The sequence below is a fragment of the Mytilus galloprovincialis genome, chromosome 2 (genome assembly GCF_965363235.1).
Source record: "Mytilus galloprovincialis chromosome 2, xbMytGall1.hap1.1, whole genome shotgun sequence".
NCBI classification, from domain to species: domain Eukaryota; kingdom Metazoa; phylum Mollusca; class Bivalvia; order Mytilida; family Mytilidae; genus Mytilus; species Mytilus galloprovincialis.
The window spans coordinates 35,038,392-35,053,392 of NC_134839.1; the positions used below are offsets into that span (position 1 = coordinate 35,038,392).

A 15,001-nucleotide genomic window follows, 5' to 3' on the forward strand; every position below is an offset into this window, starting at 1 on the left:
CCAATAGTACCATTAAAAAATGTAATATAACAATTGAGTGTATTTGAGTGATTTGATATTTCCGGGAGAAGATTTAATGATATGATTGTTATAATTTAACTATTTTTTTTTCTACTTTTATTTTAATTTTTTCCTGGTTAGATAGACAAGTGTAGACATAGATTCGTTGTGTATGGTTGGCCAATACAGACATTTTTCACATTGAAGTAATATTACACATACTGATTGCAAAGTAATAATTAAACTCATCGTAGATACCAGGACAACATTTTGTATATACGCCAGACGCGCGTTTCGTCTACAAAAGGCTCATCAGTGACGCTCGAATCCAAAAAAGTTTAAAAGGCTAAATACAGTACGAAGTTGAAGAGCATTGAGGACCAAAATTCCTAACAGTTTTACCAAATCCAGCTATGGTAATCTATGCCTGAGGTAGAAAAGCCTTAGTATTTCAAAAATTCTAAATTTTATAAACAGTTAATTTATGAATATAACCATATCAATGATAATTCATGTCAGCACAAAACGTGCTGACTACTGGGCTGGTGATACCCTCGAGAAAATAAATCTCCACCAGCAGTGGTATCGACCCAGTGGTTGTAAATAAACTCATCATAGATACCAGGACTAAATTTTGTATATACGCCAGACGCGCGTTTCGTCTACAAAAGACTCATCAGTGACGCTCGAATCCAAAAAAGTTAAAAAGGCCAAATAAAGTACGAAATTGAAGAGCATTGAGGACCAAAATTCCTAAAAGTTTTGCCAAATCCAGCTAAGGTAATCTATGCCTGAGGTAGAAAAGCCTTAGTGTTTAAAAAATTCTAAACTTTGTTAACAGTTAAATTATAAATATAACCATATCAATGATAATTCATGTCAGCACAAAAAGTGCTGACTACTGGGCTGGTGATACCCTCGGGGAAATAAATCTCCACCAGCAGTGGTATCGACCCAGTGGTTGTAAATAAACTCATCAGAGATACCAGGACTAAATTTTGTATATACGCCAGTATAAAACATTGTAATGAAGAAATTTTTTTATTTTAAGAAACACTGGAATATGACAAATTAAGTAAAATATAATACAAAGGTAAACAAGATAGAAACAACACTGTACATAACTCAAGCGTCCGAATCACACATTCGAACCCACCTGGATTAGGGATTCCCTAAATCAAAACATGATAGCTGGATGCATACTTACACTGTCACGTCAAAAGTTATATATGGAATTTGATGTAAATGTCATACAAATGAGGTTTAGCTAGCTTTAAAACCAGGTTTATTCCACCATGAATTACATACGAAAATGCATGTAACAAGCCAAGAATATGCCAGTTGTTATCCATTGGTTTGATGTGATTGAGCTTTTGATTTTGCCATTTGATTAGAGACTTTCTGTTTTGAGTTTTTCTTTGAAGTTCTGTATTTTTGTGATTTAATTTATACTTATCTATATGATCTAGGTACTTTCCCAATAATCGACGAGACGTAAAAATTATGTTTCTGCTCAGACACCAAAATAAAAAGAAGATGTGGTATGATTTCCAATAAGACAACTCTCTTCAATAGACAAAATGACTGCTCTGAAAGTCGTAGTAGCAACTGGAATACGTTCGTGAATACTGCGGGAGTTGAGAAATGTATACTTCATACGCGGGTGAGGTTGGTAAATTGTAACTCAGGTGAGAAATATTTATCATTTCAAAATTAAAAGTCGTCTCGTGTTTCATAGATTCATGTACCAAGATGACCGTTGTAGTCAAACTTGAGGTAAACTAATTAGGCAGATGAAGCTGTATCTATGGTTTCTTTGATCTCTTGTTTAGGGAGATATATTAATTGGACCCAATCAGAAACGTTTGGATAGTAAATAGAAAGAAAATCATCAATATAACAGAAAGAGAAATGAAATTATCTATCTTCGTCTTGTTTATTAAAGTGTCCGATGGACCTTCGGCTCACATAAAAGTAAGAAAACGTCGACCAAGAGAGGAGCATCATTTGATCCCATAGGAATCCCAACAGCATGCTGGATAATCCAACCTTCAAATTCAACAAATTTGAATGTTTTATCTTCAGACTCACTATAAATGATAAATGATTTTTTTACCCAAAATAATAATGGACAAGATACGATAAGGCCAGTTTTTGGCCACCCTATTTTATCATTTGTCCTATCCCCCCCCCTTGTTATTAGTTAATACGTCTATATCTTTTATATAGTCATTTTATAAAACTTACTGTTTGCAAAAGTATAAATTATTATTAATAATAAGGATGTTCGTATCCCAAGCAGAAAACCCTGGCCGTATTTGGATCAGCTTTTTTGAACTTTTGCTGTTCAACTTTGCACTCGTTTGCTTTCGAACTTTTGTATCTGGGCGTCACTAGTTAGTCTTGTGTGGACGAAACGCACTCCTGGCGTATTAAATTTTAAATCTGGTGCCTTTTATTAGCTATTATTCGACTGTTTCTTTGTCCAATATGTTCTCCTACAAATTTGTATTGTAGTCCTGTTATTTCGTGTTGTCATTTTAATTTTATTTATAACATTGCCATTAAAGCGGGAGGTTTGTCATGCCACAAAACCAGGTTCAACCCACCATTTTTTTCTTTTAAAAAATGTCCTGTACCAAGTCAGGAATATTGCCATTGTTATATTATAATTCGTTTCTGTGTGTTTTACATTTTAACATTGTGTTTCTTTTGTGTCGTTTGTTTCCTCTTATATTTGAGTGTGAATTCACATTATTATAAGACGTGTCACAGTAATTTTCTATCTCAAATTCATGTATTTAGTTTTGATGTTGTATTTGTTTTTCTCATCGGATTTTGTCTAATGCTTAGCTCGTTTCTGAGTGTGTTACATTTAAATGTTGTGTCGTTGTTTTCATATATCTAATGCGTTTCTCTCAGTTTTAGTTTGTAACTCGGATTTGTTTCTTTCTATCGATTTATGAGTTTTGAACAGCGATATACTGTTGCCTTTATTTATCAAATTTTGATTTGGAAAGCTACTTATCATGTTAGAATATTCCATGAGGTTTGAATTTTGTTTGGGTAAACTTTAAAACCACTTTTTTAGGATCTGGGTGAGGTAAGGGTAAACTTTCTGTTATTATTCAAATATTGTATTTATTGTTCACTTTGCAACTGTTCCGTACAACGAATTTTTAGTTTTGTAGTGCCTGCGCCAACGTGATCCTGGATTTGTTTTTATTCTAATGTCATTAGCACTGTTTTTGGTATCTAAATAGCCATAATTATCTCATGGTCACGTAGGCGCACACTATTAAATTTTAAGAAACATTGGCCAAAAATCGTAATTTATTCTTCTTTTGGTGTTTTTGATGCCCTTTAACCCCCTCACCTCACCTATCTTTCTGAAGTTAATGGCCTTGAAGTTTATCCAAAAAAACTTCAAACCTAAGGGAATATTTCAACGTGATTAGCAGCTTTCAAAAACAAAATTTGAAAAATGAGAAAATAGGGGGGCCAAAACGGAGGCTTATCGTTCCTTGTCTTTTGTACCAGATCGTACCATTATTATAGAAGAAAGTATTGCTGATTGTTTCTTTAAGACGGCTTTTTAACTTTTTATGTGATATTGTGGTTTAGAGGATCTAAAATGACTGAGATGCTCTTTTGAGTTATAAACAATCAACATATAGATAATTCCAACAGTGTTTAAATTTAGGTTGGAGCCGGTAAACTATAATTGCATGTAAAAGCTTTATCAAACTTGGAATCCAATACAAACAAAACAAGTCCGCAGATTTGTTATTCGTTATCATATCGAATAAGGCCAAGAAGGACTTGCGGTTTGCCAAGTTCTCTAGCTGTATTATCTTATAAAAACGCAGGCTGCAATACTCAGTACTTAAGACTTATTCATACAAACATTTTTTTTTCAATTAATATATTATGTGAATTATCATCCTTGCTATGCCATTGTGTTTAATTTTCGTTTATAGCAAAGCGACATCTTATAAATAAAATATTTTCAAAATGATAATAGCTATCAATAAATATTTGTTACACTTATCAATGATACAAGGCTTACAGTTGTGGATGCCAGTCGCGAGTGTTGTCTACAGACACCAGAAGAAACAATGTTATAGGCAATTAAGTTAAAGTTGAAGAACATGAGATACCTAAAACTCCAATATTGTCAGATGGAGCACATACTCCATTGTATAATTGGAAAGTGATTTTATCGACTGACTTTATGATTTTATGAAACTGACTCTTACCCCTCAATTATCATTGCATCACTGGCATTGATGTTTATAAATAGGCTATCTACTATATAATATTTAGAAAAAAGAATATGTTGTCATATTACAGATATTGAGTTGAAAAGAACCGACGTATTTTCCATTTTTTCAGGTTGATGCATGTTTACTAAACTTTTGAATTTTTGAAATACTCAGGGCTTCTACCTCAGGAACAGATTACTCTGGCAAAACTTGTAGGAAGTTTGGTCCTCAATGCTCTTCAACTTCGTACTTTATTTGGCCTTTTTTATGTTTGGGGATTCGAGCGTCACTGATGAGTATTTTGTAGACGAAACATGTGCCTATCGTAAATACAAAATTTAATCCTGGTATCTATGATGAGTTTATTCCCCATTCCTTCATGTATGACCTAGTAGCCTAGTTTCACACTGTAAGAACCAAGCGTAACTTTTCCATATAGGTTAATATATACGGCTCATACATCTTAACCCTTTGCCTCACACTTAAAACTCATAAATCGAGTGAAAAGTAAAATAAAAAAAATACTGAACTCAAAGGAAAATGCAATCGGAAAGTCCATAATCACATGTCAAAATCAAATGACAAAACACATAAAAAACGAATGGACAAGAACTGTCATATTCCTGACTTGGTACAGACATTTTCAAACGTAGAAAATGGTGGATTAAACCTGGTTTTAATGCGCTAAACCTCTCACTTTGATGACAGTCTCATCAAATTCCGTTATACAAATGTATTTTCAATGATGCGTGAATTAAACAGACATAATTTAATAAAATACTCAAAATATGGGTACAGAGCAGTCATCACCGTGTAACAATTTTAAAATGTACAATTTAACAGAACACAAAAAACATCTATCTACAAACACATTCATTGATTCTCGTGTATGGCGTCAGAAAATTGTATACGTCACATAAATTTGTCGTTCAATGTATATACAAACAATTTAAAAATTTCACATGGGCAATGTTAGCATACAGGGTTAAAAAATCCAAGTATGTAAGAATTAATTTCAGAAGTAGACCGAGATTTAGAATAGACCAAAAGTTATATAGAATTTATAAGAATCTACAAATAGTTCATACCACTATCCAATTGAATAATTTTGACGTTTGTGGTTCAACGTATTTTCTAATTCATAATAGAAATATATCATAATGACACATAATGGAACAATATCATATTGAAGGGATCCTTTAAAGTACCGAGTAACGTTATAAGAACCAAAAGAAACACAAAAAGTCGCATATACAAAACACACCAGCAAAATATGAAAGATAATACAATGTTTAAGTACCGAGCCACGTTATGCGGATATCACATAAAACAATCCAACAGTAAAAGTGATATTAGTAATAGAACAAAGACAAATGAAAGAACAATACAACACGTTGTTAAGATGATAAACAACATCAGTACGCAGAATCTATAGATCAAGACCATCATGTATTATTTGTGAAGTTGATACGGAATATTTATCAACAAGGTCTTGGTACCTTTCAATGAACTTTTTTTAGAAAAAGGAAGAGACATTCTTTGACATACCCCTGGTTCATTTTTAAAGTTTTTAAAAATTCCACATATGGTTAATACCACTACGCGAGTAAACAGTTTCATCTCTTTCACTGCGGACAGAATGTTAATGGACAATTCCTTCTTCGCGTAGATGAGCCGGCAATGTACTGTTGATTGTAGGGAATTTGTGAAACCTAGGTATCCAATACAAACAAGGTAATTCCTCTGATTTGCTATGTAATGTTCCTTATTCTTTTACAAGACACCCGTAATAGTACGAATCATATAAAAAGACAATATTATTTGAAGCTTTTTACGCAGAAACAACAACATTTCTTTCGTGAAGAGATTATAGACATTTATTTCTGAAAATGGTATTTGGTCGATTATTCACACAGTTTTTCAACTTATGAATTCGACGTTTTAGCAGAGACCCGATTGTTTTGACCAATTCTGACAAATTATCCAGTTTTACTTCTTCTCGATTAGTCCATTCTACGGCATACTAGTCCTAAATGGAATCCATAACTATTTTGAAGATATTGTTCCAATTGATGTGTTGGGGTTCACTAAACTTAGGACCATGATATATCGACTTTCGGAGATGTTCATGTTGAACTATGTTTAGATTACTATTAATAACATTGACAGATGGGCTGTTAATATAAGGTGAATGGGAACAGGCATATGTCAGAGTTTTATTCAGGTTTTGTTATAAATCAAGGTCCTGTAAAGTTTGCTTTATGTTAAATACTGCAATGGTTTTGTTGTAACTGTTTGATACAATAGGAACAGACTGATTTTGATAATAAAGTGGAATTCTACAATTTTTTTAAATAATTGTTTATGTGCAACAGCAACAAGGAGGACTTTACCAATATTTGAACTTTAGTGTATTTTTATATTATAAACGGCATAGCTATTCATATCTATTTCATTTGTTAAAGCGTCCTTTTCATTTAGATACCTATAGAATGTTTTCGATTGCATCAGCCACGAGTTGAAATTGACTCACAAAATATAAAAAGAAATTATGGGGTATGATTGAAAATGTGACAACTCTGAAAGTTTTAATAATCGATGTAACGTTGCTTCTGATGCACGTCAACAAACACTTAGGATTATCAACTCATTTTATACTCCACATTTGAGCTGGCTTCTCTCTGTGTCGTATAGGTGTATTGTGCTAATCATTATACTGATTCTGCCAATAATGGGTTCTCTATTGACATCTTATCTCATCATGTTTATCCTCATTGTATCTCATCTCTATTATAGACTATATCTCTTTTAAAAGAACTAAGAATCTGGTTCCAAAATAACCGTTGTCCGATTTCATCATCAGTCCACACAGCATAAGTTGTAGACGTCAGAATGAGTTTAAGTACATTTGTAAAGTACCGACTATTTACATCTTCTAATAACACTGTTGCTAAAGTTTCACTACCATTGTTTAAACATCTGTCATTCGCCAATAGAACTTCAAACTGACACCACTTGCTTTTACAGAAACCATTTGACATAACCAGAATTATTTTCCTACTTTCCTCCATATTTTCTAAAATATTATCCACTATCAATTTGCCGACATGAAAATCTCTGTAATGAATACATAATTTGTATCCATGTTCAACTTCGAGAAAGGGGACTAACTTTTGATGAACCCATTCTCTATCAGTATCACAGTACACTACAAATCCATCATACGCATATTCATCGACATCTATTCTGCAATAATCTCTACGCCTCGCGCGCACAAGATATATCCAATACCGAATATGCCATCGTATTTTGAATATAACTATCGTGGCTGTTATAAGTATCACGCCACCAGTAACACACAACAGTACAATCAGTGTTATATTTACTCTTTTATTTGAACAGTCTTGGCTAAATGTATTGAGTTGTTTCCCTTTCCACACACCGGGTGTGACACAAAAATATCTCGATGGATACTCTCGAATTTCTATGTTTGTAACGTTTAACCAATGGACAAACCACATTAAATTACAATTGCAGGTGAACGGATTTCGTGCTAAATTTAAAGTCTTCAAGTTTTTGTAAATATTTTCTGGCAATGACGACTTATTGAAAGTGTTTAGTTTGTTTCCTCCAACTCCAAGATGTACTAAGCTCTTTACCCTAAGAAACGGATTGTTAAAAGATAATGAAAATAAATTATTGCTCTCTAGCTCGAGTTTTTTCAAGCTTGTTAGCCGATGGAACAAGTTTTGTGGTATAACTACCCATCCAACAGATTGCAGTGTTAGTTGTTTCAGATGACGAAGAGACCCAAACATCTTTATCGCTGTTTCGGAATTCGAAGGTATAGTATTGTACGACAAAATCAATGCATACAAACGAGGACAAAAACGAAATATGGTATCGGCATTAAAACTATTGGTCGTAAATTTAAAATGTGCATCAGCTAAATTTATTGAGTTAACATTTGACATATTAAAGGCATAACTTTGTATACGTTTTAGACTATTTACAATAGGCAGGAGACGTAATCTATGTAATTTTCTTAAGGAAGAGAAGACGTTGTCCTGGATTTCTCGAAATGGATTATTTAACATATTTAAAGTGTCTAGTCGCTTTACGCAATGAAAGTCTTTGGATTTCAGGACTTTTATTCTATTATTGTTCATGTTTAGTTTTCTTAAATTTGGGACGAGAGACGACCCATTCGATGCACAAAAGCTTGGAACAGTGTGCAAGTTATTGTTACTTATTGTAAGTCGAGTAAGCTTAATTAATCCAGATAAGTTTCCGTATACTATATTATTGTTCGAGACATCTAATGTATTCAGATACTTTAAATTCCGATAAGAAGATCCGTCAATTCGTAAAAGATTATTATTTTGTAGAACAATTTTGTTTATTTTCCCATGATCTAAGGTATTGAAAATATCTGTCTGGAAGCCTCTTCTGGTGGTTACATTGCTTAAATAAAGCGACCCTTGTTGTATAAAGTTCACATTTACAAATGCCTTATCTAAAGTATCTAGAACAATTCCCATATTTGAACTTAGATCTAAAACATAGAATGATTTGAAATCAACAAAAGCATCCCTAGAAATTGTTCGGATATGATTTCGTGATAGGTTTAGTTGAGTGATATATTCGGCTGATAAGTTTTTAAATGTCTGTCTTGTAATGTTCGGGAGGTAATTGTTGACGAATGTTAGGATTTTAACATCCTTTGGAAGACGTGGAATGTAAGTCAGATTTGTTCCATGGTTCAAACAACGTGCTGTATTTCTAGGTTTGCAATAACATATGAACAGTGGACAATCCAATCCAATGGCACAGCTAGCTATCATCAAAACAAAGAGACTGCTGAAAAATCGCTGAAATTAAGCAAGACATATGTAAGTTTTGTTTTGTTTAATAGTGAAGATTTCTCTAAACACTTACGTGCTTAAGGTACAGCATGCATAGTCCACATGATAGTTCGTAGCTACTATTTGTTTAATAATGTTAATAGTTCTAATAATTTACTGTTTAAAAGGAGTTTGGTGATTCCAGATTAGTTCTCAATCTTTCATCGTTCTATTGAAGCTGTTACATTAGAGCGTAGGACTGGATCATTTCATATCGGCAGTTTAGTGTTTTATAAGCAAGGCGAAAGATACTAGAAGATATGCCTTGTTCATTGTCAAAATATAAGTACCGAAAGGCAGTAGGATAGTCAGGAGTTCACATTTGACCGCGCTGAAGTACGTCCGTTATTCATTTTTCAATTTTCAACGTAAAGTGATGAGTATTGAATCCTGAAATAGTTTACCATGTATATTTCATTATTCAAAATGAAAAGTAAACAATGATATAAAAAAATGGACTTTGACACTTAATCCCGTATTTCTGAATTCGTCAATTTGGTGTTATCTAACAATTTTCACATTAGTATCAGGATAAAAAATCAAAACACTCTGTATTTTTTATCTTTATTAATTTATTTAGTTTCGGTTGATAAACTACAGGGTTTCCCTAACTATTATAAACAGAAATTCCTTGGTTTAATGTATGGACGAACTGAATGCCAAAACATAAATATAGAGATTAAAAAGAATATGCATTGTCTTTTTTTTTACAGTACTGTTGCTATTCTTCATCCCCTGGTTAAAGATATAACTTGTCAATTGTGTCGCATTGACCATTAGAAGGGTTGGTGAGGACATAAATGCCAAAATATGCGTTTTGTTCATAGAAGAAATAGTCAAATGGATGTTTTGAATAGTTGAATGGACTACTGCGACCCTTCAGCCCCTCATGACAGACATATCTTATACCTCATTCGAAAGCTTATCAAAAGAGGAACAGAGGTATATAGTAAATATGTTCCGCATCGATACTAGAGGAGATACGCGTGAACATTAACAACTAGCTTATTTTGAATAATGGAATGGACTGCTGCGACCCGCTTGACCCTCATCACAGATATACTGAAGATATGACAAGTCTTAAAGGATACATCATCACAAGAAAATCATCAGAAAAAAATCGGATAACTAATCCTTCATCAGTAAGATGTAAAATGACTCTAATATTGATATGTGGTAGTCAAAATGAAATCATAATCTTGATCGTTATACAAATAATCACGAATCAATACGCTTGGATTTTTTTTCAATATTGATGTTTGAATAGAGGAATAAATTCCTTAAAACTGTAAGCGTCCTGTACTAAATACTAGTAGTTATCAAAGATACCAGGCTTACGTTGTATAGACACGTTTAATGTACGTTGTATATGCCTCAAGGTTGTTCGAATACGTGAACGGATAAAACGCACCTGTGGTGTATAAAAACGTACCAAGTCAATTTTAGATATAATTTAATGGACACGAAATAGTACTTTGGTTCAAAAAAATAAATCGACAGTAGTAAATATTTCATAATTGTAATATAACGTGAATAATACCACGTTTTAGTGAAAATTATGGGAATAAAGTCTGTTAATGGGTTGGACAATTGAAATAGTGTCAGTTAAGAGTTATTTAGCCACGACAGTAGTTTTGCTACCTTTATATGTTCCCAATGAAAAAGTTAAGGATGAGATGTTCTTGAGTAAAAAAAAATGACAATACGGTGAAACAGTATCATCCTAGTAAGAGCATTTCTATTTTGACTTTCTTTGCATTTTTTTGAAGGGTGTGTCACTTCAATATACAAGCGTGATATGGATTGGCCGCTGAGATATGCATGAATTTTTTTATTATTAACGTTTTCAATCAGCCTTAATTTTTTGTGTCTGTTCAAAGTAGTACGTTCTCGAATCCGACTAAAAGTGTCCTTCTAATACAATACAGGGTACATATAACGTGTTGTCGTTCTCATATGCAAATGATATTTGTTACTGGACGTTAAACCCTAATTCGTCAGCATCATCCAATTGGTTGTTTTCTTCTATTACTTAATCATATATTATAATTGTTTACAACTCATTCTAAAGAAGTAATTGAAACGAGCGAATGCAACTACATTTGGTTATCTTAAGTTGTTATTCATTTTATTCCGTTTAGTTCCTTTCTACATAAGTGCAGAGGAGAACTGCAGTTGTTCGCATGTAAACTTCTAGCATTTGTCACCAATATGAGTACATTGCGATTCATTACTGTTTCAACACCCATGGGTGTTTCATGTCTGTATCCTTAAACAATTATTATTTTTTCTCTCTTTTTTATCAATGCATCACTCTCTACTGCCCTTATCTATTATTCTATATTCTGTGTCTCCATCCTGACTCTTGTGTATACCATGAGGGTCCAGATTCTTAATATTTTAACATCCCAATATATTTCCCATTCTTGGATGAAATTAATATTACTTTAATAGTGTCTTAATATTACACTTTTTGAAACCATTTTTATCAATTTTCAATTTCCATTGTCTAAATTGTCCATTGTTCATGTGTTGTTTCCGTATATTTTATGTTTCTTTGCTCATGTGTTGTTTCCGTATAGAGCCTACCCATTTGATCCGATAACACCCCATATAGCAATAAAATTATACTTTTATTGCCATTCATAACTCTTAATAGACCAATTAACAAGACCGGGATTTAAACATCCGACCCATTAACTGTAACAGACCAGGTTTTAAATAAAGATTGATTTATGTCACCAAAATACAGATTTTCGTGTAGATTTTTCACACAATGATATCAATATCTTTAACAAACATAATGCCAGGCAGCTGTCTTTTTACGATGTTCAAAATATTGCATGCAAGTAAATTCAACCAACGTGTCATTTTGTGTACATTTTGTGTGTGTAAAATGTGTATAAGTTTATTGATGAGTAACCCGCCACGGACCCAAGATATCACGGGTGTGTTCTAGTGTGTACTAAGTTTCAAATTGATTGGACTTCAACTTCATCAAAAACTACCTCGACCAAAAACTTTAACCTGAATGGGACAGACAGACGAATGGACGGAAGGACGGACGGACGGACAGACAAGAAAACATAATGCCCATAAATGGGGTATAAAAAGAGAATTTTGGAAATTGCTGGCGAGACAATGGTTTAGTTTGAAAAATCAAAACTTTGATTAAATACATATTTGAAATAATACACGTCTATAAACTACATGACCTATTTGAAATAATACACATATACAGTTGCAAACTTTCCAGAGGTGCTATTCAGCACTTTGATTTACCAAAACTGGCATACGTCGGTGCTATACGCTGATGTGTGACGCCGGTATTATAATTTAAAACGCCAGACGTGCATTTCGTCTACATAAAGTCTGAGTTACTAGAAACAATTGATGCTAGGTTTTTTCATTTATGCCCTCTGGGGAAACTGTCCTTAATTTTCTTTTCCAAAAATTTTCCAGAGCAAGTCTATCGCATAGGCGGATCCAGGGGGGCTGGGGGGGCCGCCCCCCCTTTTGTGAGAAAAATTTGGTTGATTATATAGGGAATCATTGAAGCAGCAGCCCCCCCTCCCCCTTAGGAAAAGTTCTGGATCCGCCACTGTATCGACCCTTAATCAACCCTCGATTAGGTCTATAATAGTGATGATAAGGTATTTGAGATCAACTGGGTGTTACTCTAACATAGGTTGGAAAGGTTTGTTGTCTTGATATATTATAGGTTGGAATGGTATAGACTTATTCATTAAGCAAATAAAGTCTCTTTATCGCATTCTTCACGAACCATTAGAAAGCTGGAATGCGATTGCCTTCGACAATTTGACAACAAGTATAATTAATGATCAGTTTTTTTTATGTAAATGTTCAAATATTAAAGGACTAAATCTTTAAAATAGTCCTTTATTTTATCAGAAAATGTTTTATACATGGTCTAATTTTCTAAAAATTGGAGATAATCCCAAAACTAAGAACGAGGTACTTAATATGAGACTATTTGGTAATTCAAAAATTTCATTTCAAAATAAACCATCGTTTTTTTCTTCTTTTCTAAAAAGTAACATAAAATATATCAAAGACATATGGAATGAAGAAACCAACAAATTTTACAGTTGTTGCTCTATATTTGAAAAACACTTGTGGATAAAAGAAACTGTATATCGGAATTTTCAAAAGTTAAAAGTTCAATACCAATCGACTTCTTACAAATTTTAGAAATTGATAATGAAATTAATGAAAAAACAAACATAGAATTGAAACTTTCTAATGAAATGGACATATTAGACAGAAATGGAAAAAAAATCAAACCTAAAGAATTAAAACTCAGATATATAATATTCGAGACATGATTAATAAGAATATATATCCAAAATGTCAACTTAAATGGTAAGAATTTTATGGGCACGAAATTAATTGGAAAATAGTATGGGACAATCTGAAAAAAGTTAATATCACCAATAAAATGAAAAAATTTCAATGGAAATGCATTCACAATATAATATATACGGAAAGTAGACTTTAAAAAATGCAATTGTCAGATGAAAAACGTCATATTTGCCAAACTGCTAATACTACTGAAAATTTGCAACATTTATTTTTCGATTGCAATACAACCAAATTAATCATTAGTAAAATCAAAGATATTTTCACATTATGAAATGTCACTTAGATGATGAAAATAAAAAAAAAATATGCTTTTGGGAGATAGCAGTGGTCAATCGAACCAAACTTTACTTGTAAATCTCTAAGAAACGAAATTTGTACCCTGTTATTTATCGAATAATACATTAGACAAAGAACACATTAATTAATGTTATACTATAAGTACAAACCTTGCAGGAGATAACAGTGACGATGTTATGTGGTCTGCCTTTTATATCTCTTTAATTTATATTGAATACAGTAATCCATGGTTTAGAGATGCACTCGATTATGTTATAATGTTATGTGAATCTGGTTATAGGTGCACTCGTTTATGTTATAATGTTATATTATTTATTACTTGTATTACATTCTAGAAAGATGTTTTTTTTCATTCATTGTCATATATTTTTTCTGGTAATACAGTGCACTTGCCTCCTGCTTCCCGGACAGTTGGTTTAAATGTAAACGGGAATCCACAGTTTGCATCCTGGGCAACTGAGGAAATTGTAAACAGGAAATATTTGGAATAAACAAGTATCAAATTGAATATATGTTCTAATATACCCGTTAAACATAGATATAAGAGGATGTAGTATGACTGTCAATTTAATGAGACAACTCTCCGTCCAAGTCAAAAGTAGTAAATGTTAATCATTATAGGTCAAAATACGGTCTTTAACAAAATGTATAATTTATTCTATCACCTTTTATATTATCCTAGTAATTTCTTACCTTCATTCCTCTCAATGCGTACATTTTTATTCACTAATCCTAGTAATTACTCAATCTTTGTAACTACTAAATGTTCGTTCTTCACAAGGCCTTATTTATTATTAGATGAAATAAGTACAATGAGTATCTGATATTATTTAATTGTTGATAATTGTATTTAATGACTATTGATAAATCACGGAGATGACGGTACTTAGTTGATAAACGTGTGTCTAATTTGTTTGTCCATTTTGAACAATAGAATATGTTCAAAGTAATAGACCATTTAATGACTTCCGACTTTTTAATTGAACATTTCCGTATTTTGAGTGTTCTTTACTTAAGTCTTAAGGACCAATAACCTGATGAATGTATTGTCTAACCATACAATGTAATCATTTCCGGCGATGGACCGGTGTTGCATTAGCTCGTTTTTCGACCGGGAAAATTTTTGTATCATTGCAATTCTTCCGCCGCAGA

The 15,001-nt window shown here is 32.7% G+C and overlaps 1 protein-coding gene across 1 annotated transcript; it reads right to left on the bottom strand.

Moving 5' to 3' along the window:
- Window positions 1–5,953: 5,953 nt before the first annotated feature.
- On the bottom strand, window positions 5,954–14,659 carry LOC143063465 (toll-like receptor 7). Its single transcript, XM_076235637.1, has 2 exons — window positions 14,543–14,659; window positions 5,954–9,136 (listed from the first exon to the last, which is right to left on the bottom strand). Exons 1-2 carry the CDS (start codon window positions 14,564–14,566, stop codon window positions 7,037–7,039), a joined length of 2,124 nt encoding a protein of 707 aa, XP_076091752.1. The 5' UTR covers window positions 14,567–14,659; the 3' UTR covers window positions 5,954–7,036.
- Window positions 14,660–15,001: the final 342 nt, after the last annotated feature.

Coding starts and splice junctions, on each gene's coding strand:
- LOC143063465 (XM_076235637.1), bottom strand. CDS start 14,566: ATGTACGCATTGAGAGGAATGAAG. Junction 9,137..14,542: donor ACGCATTGAGAGGAATGAAG/GTAAGAAATTAC, acceptor GCTTAATTTCAG/CGATTTTTCAGCAGTCTCTT.